Raw genomic sequence first — 15270 nt, forward strand, 5'->3', positions numbered from 1 at the left:
CAGGGGTACTGGACTGGCTTCTCATACAAGAACCTGCTCAGAAAACTGGACCAGCCTGCTAGGGTTCAAAGGGCCTCCCCTCCTCCCATCTGCCAAGCCACTTTCCTACTGGGAGTGGACACATGCCCTAGAGTCTGGCCTGGGGCCCTAGATCCTAAGTGGGCAATGAACAAAAGGACAGAGGACTAGAGAGTGCTGGCTGCAGGCAAGCCAGGAGGACTCAGGGCCCTCCCCCCACCCCGGTCTGGTCTGACAAACTCTCCCTTGGTCTGGTCTTTGCTCTCCCATACCAGGAAGGACCCCCAACATTTACCTCTTAAAGCCCCAGCTCCTGGGGGACCTTTTTCATTAGCATATTCCCCATGCTCCGCATGGAGCCTGACAAAAAGTAGGGGCTTATTAATACAGCAAATGCCTGCTGAAAGAATGATCCTTCCCAACTTCATAGGGACTGATGGGGAACTGAAGCCCAGACAGTAGACAGAATCATGCCAAGTCACAGAGGGCATCAGAGCAGAGAACCCACCTCCCGATGCCACAGAGAAGAGTAGGCATGAGCAGGGCGTGGGCAGTTCAGGACACAGAAAAGAGCCCCAGCCTCACTGCCTCCAGCCCTTCTACCTCTCCTTTCCTCATTTACACCCACTCCCATCGCCAGCTCTGGCCCCCCGTGAGCCCACAGGAACAACACAGCTGCCGGCCTCACCCCGGGTAACTCAGGCCTCTAGGCTGGTCCTTAACTTGGCAGCATTCCTTGGAGAAGTCCTGCACCCCTTGGGGCCTCAGCGCTCCAACTGTACAAGGAGAGAGTTGGGCTAATCCACTGGTGGGAGAGCTTGGCAGCTCTGACTTACAGGTTCTCTCCCCATTAGAGGTGGTGACAACAGGACCAGGCACAAGCAGCCATCAGCTCTCACCAAACTGGTACAAATATAAATGGGTGCAGCACAGCTGCCTTAGTGGCTGCCTTCCCTGCAGGCAGAGGCAATAATCCCTGAGATTCTAGAGGAGCCTCGCAGGAGCCTAGCCCAGTCTGGGGCCAGGCATTAACTGTGAACCCACTCCCACTTAGGCATCTCTGGGCTGCCAGCCAGAGCAAAACCAGTTTGTCTGTGACAAACTGTCTGCGGCAGGCGCTGGAGCCAGCTGGTCCAGGCGGGGCTGGGCAGAGGGATCACACCTCCCAAGGCCAGGGCATCTCCCTCTCACCCAGGCACAGTCAAGCTGCGCAGGGTGTGGAGCTAGGAGGCCTGACCCTCCATGACAGGGAGGAGCGCCCCGGCACAGGCCAATGTCCACTTGAGCTCTGAGAACCCGTCCCAGCCCATGCAGGTATGACACTAGTGACCTTCACATTTCTACTGCCCAACTCCTCAGTTTACAGCTGGGGAAACTGAGGCTCAGAGAGGGGCAAGAAGTGATGAAAACCGAGATCCAAAGGCTCCTTCTGTTTTGCCATGTAGGAGCAGACGAGGAAGAGGGAGAGGAGGTGGGGAGGAGGAAGAGAGGGAGAAGGGGGAGGGCAGGAGGAGGGGGACAGGTACAGGGAGAAGGGAGAGCAGAGAGGAGTCAGGGAGGGGCAGGGGGCAAGTCCTGGGAAGCCTCGCACTTCATAAAGGACAAGAGCCAGGTTAGGCCAAGTATTTGGGGGTAGCGACCCTTGTTTCCTTGGCCCCAGACTATGCTTCAAAGAAGCATTTAGACAGCAAAGGCTTTGGGATCCGATGACCTTGGCTCTGGCACTATCTCTGTGTGATCTTGGGCGGCTTCCCTGTCTCTCTGAGTTTACACTTACTCTGTGACAGGCTTTGTATGACTACTTTAGGAAATCCTGATGCCGAAACCAGGGTGTAAGCAAAACACCATTATCACAGTCCATTGTATGGATGGGGAAACTGAGGCAGGTAGAAGTTAAGGAATTTTCTGAGGATCACCAGCTAGGAAGTGGGAAAGCCTAGATTTGCCCCAGCCAGCAGGCTCCTGAGTCTGAGCTCCTGACCACCAGACTACACCATCTCCCTCCACCCCCACTGCGAGGACTAATGTGAGAATGAAGTGAGTTTATGCCCTTAAGTTGTGGTTCAGAGCCCAGCACGGAACAGGCCAAAACCAGATATAACACTGCTCTCCTTTATTCAGCCCTTGGGAACGTCCCTTATCATCTTGCCCAGCTTTTCCCTCCCATATAATTGCAATGCTCACCCCACCTATCTTATCAGGGTGTTAAGGACTAACTGAGTTGAGATTCAATTCAGACACAGTAACCAAGCTTTCAGGTTGGTCAGACCTGGAGCCAAACATGACTCTACCACTTAAGAGGAGTATTGCCTTGGGCAAGTGACTTAACTTCCCTGAGCCTCAATTTCCCCTTCTGTAAAATAGGATATTAATAGCTACCTCACTGAAGCACTCCTTGGGGGGCGCTCATATAACTAAGGACTCTCACAGTGCCTGGTACGCAGGAACCATTAGTGTTTGTTATAAGCCCTGATGTGTGCCTGGCACTGTGGTGGGACAAGGAGCCCACAGGGAAACAAGCTGAAGCCTTTGTCCCAAGGAGCCCCAGTTCAGTAGGAGGGAGAAGATGTGAGTCCCACCAGAGACGCAAAGGCTGTGGGTCTTGGGGAGGGAGAGAGGCTTCCGCCCTTGTCCGGGAATCAAGGAAGGCAGGGATGAACGGTGACATTTCAATCAGAAGATGGGCAGAATTTCGCTTTACTTTTTTTTTAACACTATCGTTTTGAAAAAAATTTTAAACAATAAAGAAGGAACGGAACAAAGCTTTCCTATCTCTACCACTGAGATTCAATTAGCATTCTTCTGTATTTGCTACATCTTTTTTTTCTTTTTTTAAGCCGTTTCAAAGTAAATTATGGATGACTGATACTTTGCCCCTAAATCATTCAGTGTGCATCTCCATTGTATAAAGACATTGTCTTACGTTAATAGAATACTATTACCCATCTAACAAAACTAGCAATGATTCCTATATGTCTTGTAATATTTAGTTACTATTCAAATTTCTCCTATTATCCCAAAATATATTTAGATTTCTTCCCCTCCCTCTCTCTCTTCTTTCCTTTCTGTCTATCAATCTATCAATCTATCTATCTATCTATCTATCCAGGGTCCAATCTAGGTTCATGCCTTGCTTCTGGTTATTTCTATTTATTCTACAGTAGACCTCCATGATGTTTTTCAGAACATTGACTTGAGTCAGACCATTGTTTCACATGATATTCTCATTCTTAATTTATTGAATTATTTCCTTGTGATGTCATCTAATTTGTTCCCCTATCCCATGTATTTCCTGTAAACTGGAAGTTAGACCTACAGGCCCGATTAGATTTTGGCTACATATTCTTGGCAAGAATCCATTATGAGTAATACTTTGTACTTCACAGTGCATTCACATCCACCTTGACAGACAGGCTGTTTCACTGTTCCTGATGGATTGATGGATGACTGCTACATCTCCCCGCTGCAGAAGTGTTATTCTATTTGTAACTTGCAGTAAGCAGACAGGCAGGATTTTGACCAACCATTCTAGGCAGAGAGAAAACTTAACCAAGGTGGAAAACGCAGGACCTATGCAGGTGTTGAGGAATGGTCCAGTGTCATTGGCTCTGAGAAAGGAGTGGGGAGGGAGGCTGCAGCAGGACACTTTGAAGCTGGAGTGACAAAAGAGGATGCTGTTCAGGGGCAAAGGGGAGCCGGGAAGCTTCTGAGCTGAGAAATAACTAGAGCAGGGCTGGGCAGAGGGAATGAGGGTTCTCTCAGGGTCAGTGGGATGGCAGGGATGGGGGTACCCCTGCCCACACCTCTGCAGGCCTTTAGGTGGCTGGGACCCTGCCTGGGTGCCCCAGAGAGCAGGAAGCCTGTGTCTTTCTTGTGGAACATGAGGGATTCTCCCAGATTGGAAGCAGAAGAGAAACAGCTCTGGGAAACAGGGTGGGGAGCCCAGGCCATTCCTGTGGGGCCCCAGGATGGTTGAAGGAATGGGGTGGCCAGTGATGTGGAGGTCATCTCTAGGGCCCCGGGAGGATAGCCTTTCCTGCCCCAGTCAATCTGGCCCAGCTCACCTTTTCTGACCAATAAGGAGGGCAGCCCATATGCACTTGGCATTTTCTGTCTATGCACATGCCTGGCCACACCCTCTTTTATTGTGGTAAACTATATATCACGTAAAAATTAACATTTTAACCATTTCTAAATGTTCAGTTCAATGGAATTAAGTACATTCCCATTACTGTGCAACCATCACCATGATCCATCTCCAAAATGTTTTTATCTTGCAGGACTGAAACTCTGGACCTGTTAAATAATAACTCTCATTTCCTCCTCCCCCCAGCTCCTGTCAACCACCATTTTGCTTTCTGTTTCTACAAGTTTGACTCCTCTAGGAATCATACAGCATTTGCCTTTTTGCGACTGGCTCATTGCACTTACCATAATGTCTTCAAAGTTCATGCATGTTGTAGCAGGTGTCAGACTTGCCTTCCTTTTTAAGGCTGAATCATATTCCATTGTATGGATACACCACGTTTTGTTTATGCATTCATCCATGGATGGACACTTGGGTTGTTTCCACCTTCTGGCTATTTCAGAAAACACTGCAATGAATATTGATGTACAAATATCTGTTCCAGTCCCTGCTTTCAGTTCTTTTGTATGTATGCCCAGAAGTGGCATTCCTGGATCATATGGTAGTTCTGTGTTTAATTTTTTGAGAAACAGCCATACTGTTTCTTACAGCAACTGTACCATTTTACATTCCCACCACCAATACACAAGGGTTCTAACTTCCCCACACCCTCACCAACCTTGTTTGTTTTTTCATTTATAATAGCCATCTTAATGAGTATGAAGCAGTATCTCATTGCGGTTTTGATTAGCATTTCCTTAATGATTAGTGATGTTGAACAGCTTTTCATGTTGTTGGGGAGGAAGAAATTTCCCTTTAACCTTCTAGGTTCTTCTGACTCGTCTAAGTTGACATGAAACAGATTAACAGGAGAAAATGAAACAAAAGTTTAGTAACAATTATACATGGGAGATGGGCGGAGGATATAGCTCGGTGGTAGAGTGCATGCTTAGCATGCACGAGATCCTGGGTTCAATCCCCAGTACCCCTATTAAGAAAAAAAGGAAACAAAAAGGAAAATACAAAAAAAAAAAAAGTTTTCACAATTATATACGGGAGAGACCCAAGAAGACTGAGTAATTTGCCAAAATGACTGAGGCCCTCACCTTAAATACCATCTTCAGCTAAAGACAAAAGAGGATGTTGAGGGTAGTGGTTTAAGACTTCAAAGAGGAGGAAGACAATCCACAGGGAGATGAAAAGCAAATGTTTGGTGAATCATGCAGAGGTAATAGGACACAGAGTGGACCCCAATCTCTAGACCCTGAAGACTTCCCCCCACTACACCTAGCGCCCATATTCTTTGCAGAAATCTCTGGTGATAGTTCTATTCCTGTGACTGGTCCTATATCTAAATTCTCTCAGGCAGTTAAGGCAGAAAGTAACAAGAAAAATGTTCTGAGTTTTCTATTTCTTAAAAATAATCAGCCTAAATTAATCCTCACACCAAAGACACACATTTTGAGGTGGCAAATATTGCTCCCCTACAATGTGCTTATTAACCAGCTGGAGATCTTCTTTGGAGAACTGTTCACTCAAGTCTTTGCCCATTTTGTTATTGGGCTGTCTGTACCTTCTTATCTCATCAGATTCTCACCACCACATGCACTAAACGCTTTTCTTGCCCCTTATTCAGGGAGGGAAAAATTGAGGTTCAGAGGGACCAAGCAACTTGCTCCAGACATACAGGCAGTGAGAGTTCCTATGTCTGTCTAAATCCTTGACATGTGCCCTTCCCAATGCTTCTCCACACGTCCCAGACAATGTTCTGGGTGTCTGGAGCTACAGCCCTGGAAATCCCACTGTGAGAGCCAGATCTGAAAGGGAGTGAAGGCCACTTATGCCAAGATGTCCATGGAATGGTGCTTACACTGACGAAATAATGAAGATGCTGTGAAGGCAGAGGAAGTTTTTTTTTTTTTCTTTCTGTTTTGGCAGAGTGAGCTGTGTCCAGGGGTTGGCAGAGTGAGCTGTGTCCAGGAACCCCAGGGAAGCAGGCCCATTTGATGGCCCAGGGAAGTTCAGCACCAGATGAACTGGGCGCTCCCCAAACCTGCTCCCTCTTCCTCCTGGACACATGGCTTGGCTATACTTCCCAGCGTCCCTAGCAGTCAGGGTGGTCATGTGACTAAGTTCTGCCAGTGGCATGTGGGCAGAAGTGAGGAGACCCCATTTCCTGGCCTGGCTCAAAAATCCCTCCATGAGCCTCCATTCTCTTTCCCATCTGCTGGATTATGGAGAGGAGTCCTGGTCCTGGAGGAGGGTAGGGGCACTGAGAAGGAAGGAGCCTGGGTCTCTGAATGACCACATGGAAGGTCGCCCACAGACCAGGAATGTGCAATCAGACTTCACGTGGGAAGAAAAAAAACTTCTATGGAGTTGACAAGCCATTGAGATTTTGGAGTTGTCTGTTGTAGGAAGTAGCATTTCCTGACTAATATAGTCTCCATACCTCTGTGTCCATCTTTGAAGGTGGAAGGTTGAGGCTGAGTTATTGAATAAATGAATGAATGAATGAATATGCTGCTCAAAGCTCTAGACTTGAGGACCAAATGAATGATTTCATCAGCTCCTCCTGACAAGTGGTACTAGGGTGGACAAATGTCTGGGGTTCCCTGCTGGCACCTGCACAGCTGCTTCCCAGGTCCTCATGTCTAGCCGGGACACCCCACCCACTCACAGGGTAGCCTTGGGCAAGCCAGCTCACATGTCAGTCAAGGGCTTCCCCACTGGGACAGATGGGCCATGGGTCCCCTGCCCTACCTCACAAGGATGGCAAATGCCAAGGAGCAAAGCAGACACTGTTGTAGAGGATTTATTTTCCAGAAGGCCTGAGCAGCAAGGGCAGGACAGGAGCAGAGAGAGATCCTAGAACACTTGAGAGCCCTGTACATGGGCAGTGGACAGGTTAACACTTGCCAGTACCTGTGGTGGGCAAATGATCTTGGGTTCCAGGGGGAACACAAACCCTGGAAGACACTGAATTTTATGGCCAGCAAAGTCATTCCCCATGACTTGGATCTGAGTCCCTCAGTGAATCCGTAAGGTGGGTATTCTCATTCTCAGATGAGGCTCAGAGAGGTTAGATGGTCTCCTCAGGGTCACACAGCAACAATCATCCTGCTGAGTGCTGAGCTGCACCAGGCTCCCTCGAAAAGGAAAAAGCACAGGTACCTAGGGAATCTGTTGTCCCCAAGGAGAGGCAGATTAAGTCCCAAATCCCACTCCTTAACCTGATCCCAGCCACCTGAGAAAAACCTCCATCCAAGGATCTTTCACTTAACAATACACCACTCACTGGGAGGGCCAGGAGTTCTGCCTTGTCCTCCTCCCACACATTTCCTAAAATTCTTTCATTCATCCATTTGGCCTTTCAAGCATTTTCCCTCTTCTCATATACAAATATAACTAGAGTTTGTAACACCAAGCCAAAGGCAGTCATTCACACCATAGCATAAATTTGGTTATCAGCTCTTTGGGAAAAGAGGAAGGAAAAGCGGGGGACTCTAAAGAGGTCAGACCTGGATGTTGGAGGTTGAAGGAGCAGTAAAAACTCAAGGGAAGCAAGAAGGTTAAAGAGACCCAACACACAGGTAAAATGGGAAAGAAAGGTGAATCTGGGCAAATACGAGTTTTCACAATGGACCCAGCCAGCCCCTCTCTAGATGACCTGAGTCTCTGTACTGATGTGTAAGGGCCTTTGGGGAATGGGAGAGTCATATTACTTCTATTGATTCAGTCTGCAGCCTCATGCTGAGCCCTGATTCTGAGCCAGGCCCTGTGCTCTATGCTAGAGGCTGGGAGACAAAAGTAACCCAGGGGTGGATCTTGGTCCAGCCAGTGGGGACCCAAGTCCCAAGGATTCTGGGCATACTATGAACAGGGCTGTTAAGAGGGAGCAGAGGTCCAGGGGAAGTCTAAAAATTGAAACTCAATTACCAGCTGCTTAGGCTAAGTGATGCCTGGAGGGCTGGTGGAGTCGGACATGTTCAGGTGATGGGGAGACATTCTGGGTGTCAGGAGCAGCCCAGAAAAAGAGCCAGAAGTAGAAATGTATGACGTGGGTTTGGAGAACAGGGAGTCAGGTCCAACATGCATGAAGGGAAGTGAGACAGGGCTGGAGATAGGGATAAGACCCAGATCTGGAGGGCAGGGGTGCCAGGCTCAAGAGCTCCAACCTTAGCCTGGGCAGTGGGGAGCCATGGAAGGATTTTGAGCAGAGGAGTGACTGCCCAAGACTGTGGATCCTCTGGCTAAGGTGGGGCAGAAAATGGGATGGAAGGGTAAGAGGGGAGATGTGAGTGACAGTTGGAGGCTTGACTGCGGGTGACAGCTACAGGGATGGAGATCAGGGATCGCTGAGAGTCATTGGCACAGGCTTGTGTCGAGGAGCAGCTGTAACAGCAGGGAGGTAGGGCTCCATGAGTCTTCCTGAAGGAGCCAAGGCCACGGTCATCAGGGCAGGGCCTGCCTCATTTGTCCAGCCTGTGGAGAATCTTCTTCACCCAGGGGAGTCTGGGGTCAGCACAGATCTCTCGGTCCCTCACGGTTAGCAAACTGGAAGGTGGAGACACCAGGGAGACAATAAGGCAGTATTAGCGTGCAACAAGAATGCCACATCCTGCCACAGAAGCTTAGCATTTATGAGTCACCTGCTGTATGCAGAGATGCCCACTATATAGAGTGGTTCAAGATTTATGAGCCACCTGCTATATGCAAATACATTTCTTAAGAAGGAGAAGGGAAGATGAGCTGCAAGGACCTCCCAGACCCTCAGCCCCAGCCCTGAGTGCCAGGTCAGGCTAAAGAACAGAATACCCAATCATACCCAATGATACCTCGTAATCATTGCTGACATTGCCTCGGGAGAGAGTAGTAGGTAGTGGCCAAGAGCATAAACTTTGGAGCCAGCCTATCTGGGTTAAAATTCTAGCTCTACCACTTGTTAGCCAGTGCCTTAAGTTCTCTGAGCCTCAGTTTCTAATCTGTAAAATGGGCATGATAACTGTGGTCCAACCTCATAGGAATCCGATGAAGATTAGATGAGTTAATATAAACTGGAGTACTCAAAGCAGTGCATAGTAGACAGTAGGTGCTACATCATTATGCCAGGAGCTGGCCTGAACTTTATTTTTTAATAAATATTTACTTACAAATTCTGATTACTCTTGTTTAAAAAATCTGTCTGTTTGTTTGTTTGTTTTGAGGGGGAGGTAATTAGGTTTATTTATTTTTAGGGAAGGCACTGGGGATTGAATCCAGGACCTCATGCATGCTAAGCATTCTCCCACTTGAGCTATACCTTCCTCCGGCCTGAACTTTTAACGTTGATTTTCTCAATAAATCCTCACAATAACCCTATGAGCCCCTATTATTCTACCCATTTCATAGCTGAGGAACGTTGAGACCCAACGAGGTAAAGCAACTTGCCCAAGCGCCAGAGCTGCTGACTCATCGTGCTCGCTGTGAACTGGGCTCTCTGGAGAAAGTGCCTTCAGAGGGCATCTCCATTCTGGCCCCTCTGGGAGACCCGATGAGCTTGTGTTGAGGAGGGAAGAGATGAGCACTGGCCCAAGAGCACATGGCAGTTGTGGGCTAAGGCTTCCACTTTTGTGCTGCCTGCTGCAAACATCAGGCCAGGCCCCTGGGGCGCTCTGCTTCAGCTAAAGCTGGCCGGTGGTCAGACATCATCCAGCCCCGGATTCCTTTCCTGCCTCTCAAGAGCTTGTCTGTGGGGCCTGGGACTTCCTGGCTCCCCTTATCCCCCACTCCCCGATATGCACCTCCCCTGGACAACAAATGAACAGAAAGAACAAAGAAGACAGCAAAGCAATGTTGATCTTAGCCACAAAGACAGACTGCCCTGGCTGCTGTGTGACACTAAACAAGGCTCAGTCCCTCTCTGGGCCTTGATCTTCCCATTCCTCAAACCACATCCAGCTCAAAACTCTAATAATCACAGGTGTACTGTCTGTTATCGGGCATCTGTTTTACGCCAGGCACTGAGCATTACATCTTCCACTTACTATCATTGTGCCCTGTGATGCTTAAGGGGCCCCATAACCTCTCTGTGCCCATTTCCTCACCTGTAAGAAGGGGATGGTAACAGTACCTACCACATAGGGTTGTTTGAAAGATTAAATGGATTAATATTTATAAAGTGATTGTAACCGTGCCTAGCACTTAGCGAGCACTACACAAGTATGATAAACAAAAATAAATGAAAGTGATCACTTCCATTATACTGATGGGGAAACTGAGGCTTAGCACTGAAGTAACCAGAACCCTGGAAGGGCTTCCCACTTCAGCCTTCTTATTCACCCACAGACTACTCTGAGGGATGGAAGATGAGTGAGGAGGAGGAAGATGAGAAGATCATGGAGCCCCAAAGTGGGTCATGAGTCCCGAAGGCCAAACACCCGCAGTGTGCAATGCGGCAGGCAGCGGGCTCTGCGGAGCCGGAGCAGCAGCCGGAGGGGCTGCCCCAGAAAGGCAGGCCTCAGGTGTCCAGCCAGGGACGGGTGCAGGCACAGGCTCCAGGCCAGGGAAAAGGAAGCAAAGAAGCTGAGAGAAAGCAGCAAAGGAAAAAAAGGATCTTAGGGAAAAGCCCTGAACAAGGACCCGGGAATCCTGGTTCCAGCCTGGGCAACCCTGAGAAATATGAGCTACCCCTAGCCTGTTCCATCTGTAAAATGGAAATAATCACATCTTCTTGGAGGACTGTCATGAGAATTAAAAAGTCATATTCATAAGAGTGGCTGGCCTGGAGAAAGCTCTCAGTATCAGCCCTGAATATTCTCCTGGTAAGAATGGGCTGCCTCAGATAACTAACTCCCAGGGCACTGGGGAGGATCCAAGATGCTTCCTACTGCCCATACCTGAACCCCACACTCTGTCCCTCAGTACTACCGATCTCTCCATGCCCACATGGAGTGGCACCCTCTGCATCCTCAGAACCTGGCACATAGTAGGCACCTGATAATATCTGTTGAATGATCACATGATTTTTTTCTTGGTACACCCATGGCTAGGCTGAGCCGTCTATTCCAGCCAAGTGCTCCTAGCTGGCCTCTGGACGCCTAGCTGCATTCCTCCATCCCTGGGTCCACCACACCCATAGGCACCCGAGCCCTCCTGGGCCATACCCATTAGGCTCTCCAAGGCCTTGCCTCCCCAGCTCCCTACTCACACCACGCCAGGCCTCCGGCAGGAGTCCGAAGTCCAGTAGTAATATTTCACCACACGCGGGGGCAGGGGGTGACGGATGTAGTCCCGGCAGCAGATGCTATCCTCCACGTTGGCAGCATAGGGGCCTGGGGAAGAGCGGTGTGCAGAGGAGTCACAGGCCGGTCTCCCTCGGCCCTAACGTCTGACCCAGCTTTTCTGTTCTCATGTGGAAGGTGTGTGTCCAGAGGATTCTGAGCCATCAAATTCCCCACTCTTGGGGCTTCTGAGAAGCCACTAAGGGCCCAAAGTCTACTTTCTGCCTTGGTCAGCTTAAGGGAGAGGAATTCAGAACAACCGTGCATCAGCAATGCCCTACGCCTCTAGATGGGACCCACAGGCTCTGAAAATGAAGGAGCCTTAGAACCTTGCCATTCAAGGTGAGGCCCGTGCGCCAGCACCACCAGCACCACCTTGTTAGAAAAGCCCGGGGCCCAGTCCCAGTCCTGTTGAATCAGATACACAGTTTGAACAGATCCCCAGGTAATCCACTTCAGCTCACATCTACCCTAACCCCCTTCAAGGTACAAATGGTGAGGCTGAGGTCCAGAGAGCGGGGAGGACTTGCCCAGAGTCATACAGCATGATCATGGAGAGTCAGGACAAGGACTCAGGCAGAGCAGTCATGCAGGTGCAGGTACGAGTCTCATTCTGCCTTGAGTCACCTAGCATCTCTGAGACTCAATTCCCTCCTTGGACCCAGGGGACAATAATAGTACTCTACGGAGCCTTTGATGCAGAGAAAGCACTCAGGAACCCAAATAACTGAGCAATTATTGTTCCGAACTGCCTGACTCTCAGCCCAGCGCTTATTCCATTACCCAATACAGGGCAGAAGGGTGTACGCTGGAATGGAAAAGAGAAGTCAGGAACCCAGTGTTGAGGGCAGGTTCTGGAGGAAAAATGTGGTGATGACAGGGCAGGAACAGCTTTCCAAGGGGGTCTCCCCCACCCCTGCTCCTGCCTACCCCAGCTGGCCCCCTTCAGTGGCTCCTTCTCCACACCCCAAGAGCCCTATGCTTGAGTTCTGGGCCAAGCCCACCGCAACCCATAACCCAGCTGAGACAGATCTTAGACTCCAAGCCTTCAAGATGACCCATTTAACAGATGCATAAACTGAAGCCCAGAGAAGCAATGGGACTAGCCCAAGAGCCAGCAGTAGTTTGGAGTCTTCTGCTCTCCATTCAGTGCTCTACCCACCACATGAGGAAGATATTCCAGTGTCTGACCTTCACCTCTGCAGAGAGCCCTCCCTCATCCCAACCTCACCTGCCTCTGTTGCTTGAAGGATCATAGCAAGGAGGATGAGGGCAGCCAGGAGTGGGGTCTGCAGGCTGGCCATGGTCCTGTTCTGTGTGTAGCCCAGGTGTCTACAATCATCAAAGGACAGGAAGGTCTGGTATTTAAGTGCCTGCTACACCCACAAGTCTCAGACACTCTTAGTCACTGGTGAGGCTAGAATCTCTGACATTCACATTATGAAAGAAGAACTCCCACTTCCTCCAAAGAGAAGGAAATTCTCTGTGGCCAGGAATCACTCAGAGGGGACCCCCACCCTAACTGCCCCTCTGGGTCCCAAGAGACTTGCAAAATCCCCCTTGAGCTGAGTCTCTGGGTGACCTGTGCTCCCCAGGGTCTGCTGGCTATGTGGCCTTGGCCATGTCACTGGATGTCTCTGGGACTCAGTTTGCCCAGCTAGAAATGAGGCAGATGGTTTCACGGTCCCACCTATTTACCCCAGTGGTTGTTTGTAAATCAAGTGAGAATGTGGACAGGAGCTAAACAGCCCCAAACCCTCACCTGGAACTGAGGCCCATCTTGTACCCTTGGTGACCTTCATCACTGATCTGGGTCCAGAGAGAGATGCCTACAGATCCACCGGGTTAGTTTCTCTGCCCCAGCACCAGCGTCTCCCAGGGCTTCTCACAAAGTCTCAACTTGAGCTAGCGCGTGGTCCACTCAACAGCTGCAAACAGCTCCCACACAATTCCATCTTGCCTATTCTTCCTTCCCAGCTGTCTCCCCTCTTCCTCACCCACCCTTTCTCAGTCTACCACCATGTCCTCCCATTCTACTTCCTAAATCTCTCTCGGGTCTGTCCCCTGATTTCTATCCCCACTGTCCCTGCCTGATCCAGGACACTTCCACGCAGGCTCAGACACTGGCCCTCATTCCCCTGTCCATCCTGTGGTGGCTGGAGTGAGTGGCCCGGATTCAAAGCTGCACACTCCTCTCCCCTGCTTCAAAAACCCTGCTGTGACCCCTTGAATCCAGGCTCCTGATTATGGCCTCCAAGGCCTCCTTTCCAAACATGACCACCCTCACCGCCCCTGCACTGGTCTCCCTCCTCTGAGGATGCACACCGCACCCCTCGTAGTTCCTCAAAGAGGTCCACGGCCTGTCCCTGGCTATGAGTGCCCTTTCCACTTCCCTACCACGTAAACTCCTACTCATGCATCAAGAGCCATTGGAAATATCACCCTGTAGGTAAGCACACTCCCTCAGGACTTCAAAATTCTCCGTGACCTAGAATGTGGACCTGAGTAGACTAAGTCAAGTTATCTTTCTCAGACTCCTCCCAGAAGCCAAACTCCAAGCTCGTGGAAGTCAGGGGTCTCCCATCTATTTGTCTTGGTATTCCCAGTGTCTACCAAGAGGGGGGTATCTGGTGGGTGCTCAGCACACATCTAACAGAGGAGGAAATCCAGGGTCAGAGAAAGTGGGGACTTGCCAGTAAGTGGCCAAGCCATCCTGGAGTTCAAGACTAAGCACTCCATTTGTAAAGGAAGCCATCCACTCACTTATTCATTCATTCAACAACTATTTATTGAGCCCTTGGTAAACAGAATAATGACCCTCCCCAAATAAAGATGTCACATCCTAATTCCCAAAACTTGTGAATATGTGACCTTACGTGGTAAAAAATGACTCTGCAGACATGTTTAAGTTAAGGATCTTAAAACAGGGAGACTTCCTGAATTATCTGGATGGACCTAATGCAATCAAAGGGTCATTATAAGTGGGGGGGCAGTGAGTGGGTCAGACTCAGACAGGAGATAGGATGACAGAAGCAGAGTCCAAGTGACACGAGACTATAAGCCCAGGAATGCAGGCAGCCTCAAGAAGGTGGAAAAGGCAAGGAAATCGATTCTCCCCCACAACGTCCAGAAAGAACACAGCCCTGCCCACACCTCGATTTTAGTCCATTGGGACTGATTTAGGACTTCTGACCTCCTGAACTGTAAGATAATAAATTGGTGTGGTTTTAAGCCACCAAGTCATTTGTTACAGCAGCAGGAGGAGAATTATACAAGCACCTGCCATGTGCCAAGTACACCGCCAGGATCTGGGGACACAGCAGTGAACAGGTCCCTGCTCTTGTGGAGTTTACCTTGGAGACAGACAGTAAAAAGGCAAAAAAAAAAAAAAAAACCAAAAAAAACCAAAAAAAACCAAAAAACCAAAAAACCCAAACAAGGTACTTTCAGGATGCAGTGAGTGCCATGGAAAACAAAACAGAGAAAAACAGACAGTGACTATAGGGAAGCAGGTTTGAGTAGTCAGGAAAGGCCTCTATGAAGGGTGACATGCAACGTGAAATTTGGAAAATACTAAGGAATCTGCCAGGAGGAAAGGGCAAGTGCAAAGGGTAAGAGGGCTGAGCAACCAGGGCAGAGCGGGTGGGCGAGCAGGGGAAGCCAGTTGGGAGAGCAGGCAGGGCCAGGCAGGGCCTGTTCAGCGGCAATTCCTCTGAGCTTCCTGATAGGTGTGCATCAAAAGTGCACAGCATCATTTTGGAAGAGCTCTTATCAAAAGGCATTACCCAAAGCCAGAAGGACAAATACTACGTGGTTTTACTTCTGTGAGGTTCCTAGAGGAGTCAAATTCATAGAGACAGAAAG

At 49.4% G+C, this 15270-nt stretch overlaps 1 protein-coding gene across 3 annotated transcripts in view; it reads right to left on the reverse strand.

Annotated features, from left to right (window-relative positions):
• Nucleotides 1-4455: 4455 nt before the first annotated feature.
• CCL22 (C-C motif chemokine ligand 22) overlaps nucleotides 4456-15270 on the reverse strand; it is a 69343-nt gene continuing 58528 nt past the window's right edge. The window contains exons 2-6 of one of the 3 annotated variants that reach the window (XR_010382293.1): nucleotides 12638-12738; nucleotides 11334-11457; nucleotides 7070-8701; nucleotides 4824-4987; nucleotides 4456-4598 (exon numbers count right to left, since the gene is read on the reverse strand). Coding sequence is in view for 2 of the 3 variants with exons in the window: in XM_010985746.3 (XP_010984048.1) it covers nucleotides 8617-8701; nucleotides 11334-11457; nucleotides 12638-12710 (282 nt within the window). In the remaining variant the exon portion in view is untranslated. Of the gene's footprint in view, nucleotides 4599-4823; nucleotides 4988-6901; nucleotides 8702-11333; nucleotides 11458-12637; nucleotides 12739-15270 lie in introns of those variants that run through there. The other 2 variants (XM_010985746.3, XM_031458385.2) reach the window with 2 other exon arrangements.

The sequence above is a fragment of the Camelus dromedarius genome, chromosome 9, assembly GCF_036321535.1.
Source record: "Camelus dromedarius isolate mCamDro1 chromosome 9, mCamDro1.pat, whole genome shotgun sequence".
NCBI classification, from domain to species: Eukaryota; Metazoa; Chordata; class Mammalia; order Artiodactyla; family Camelidae; genus Camelus; species Camelus dromedarius.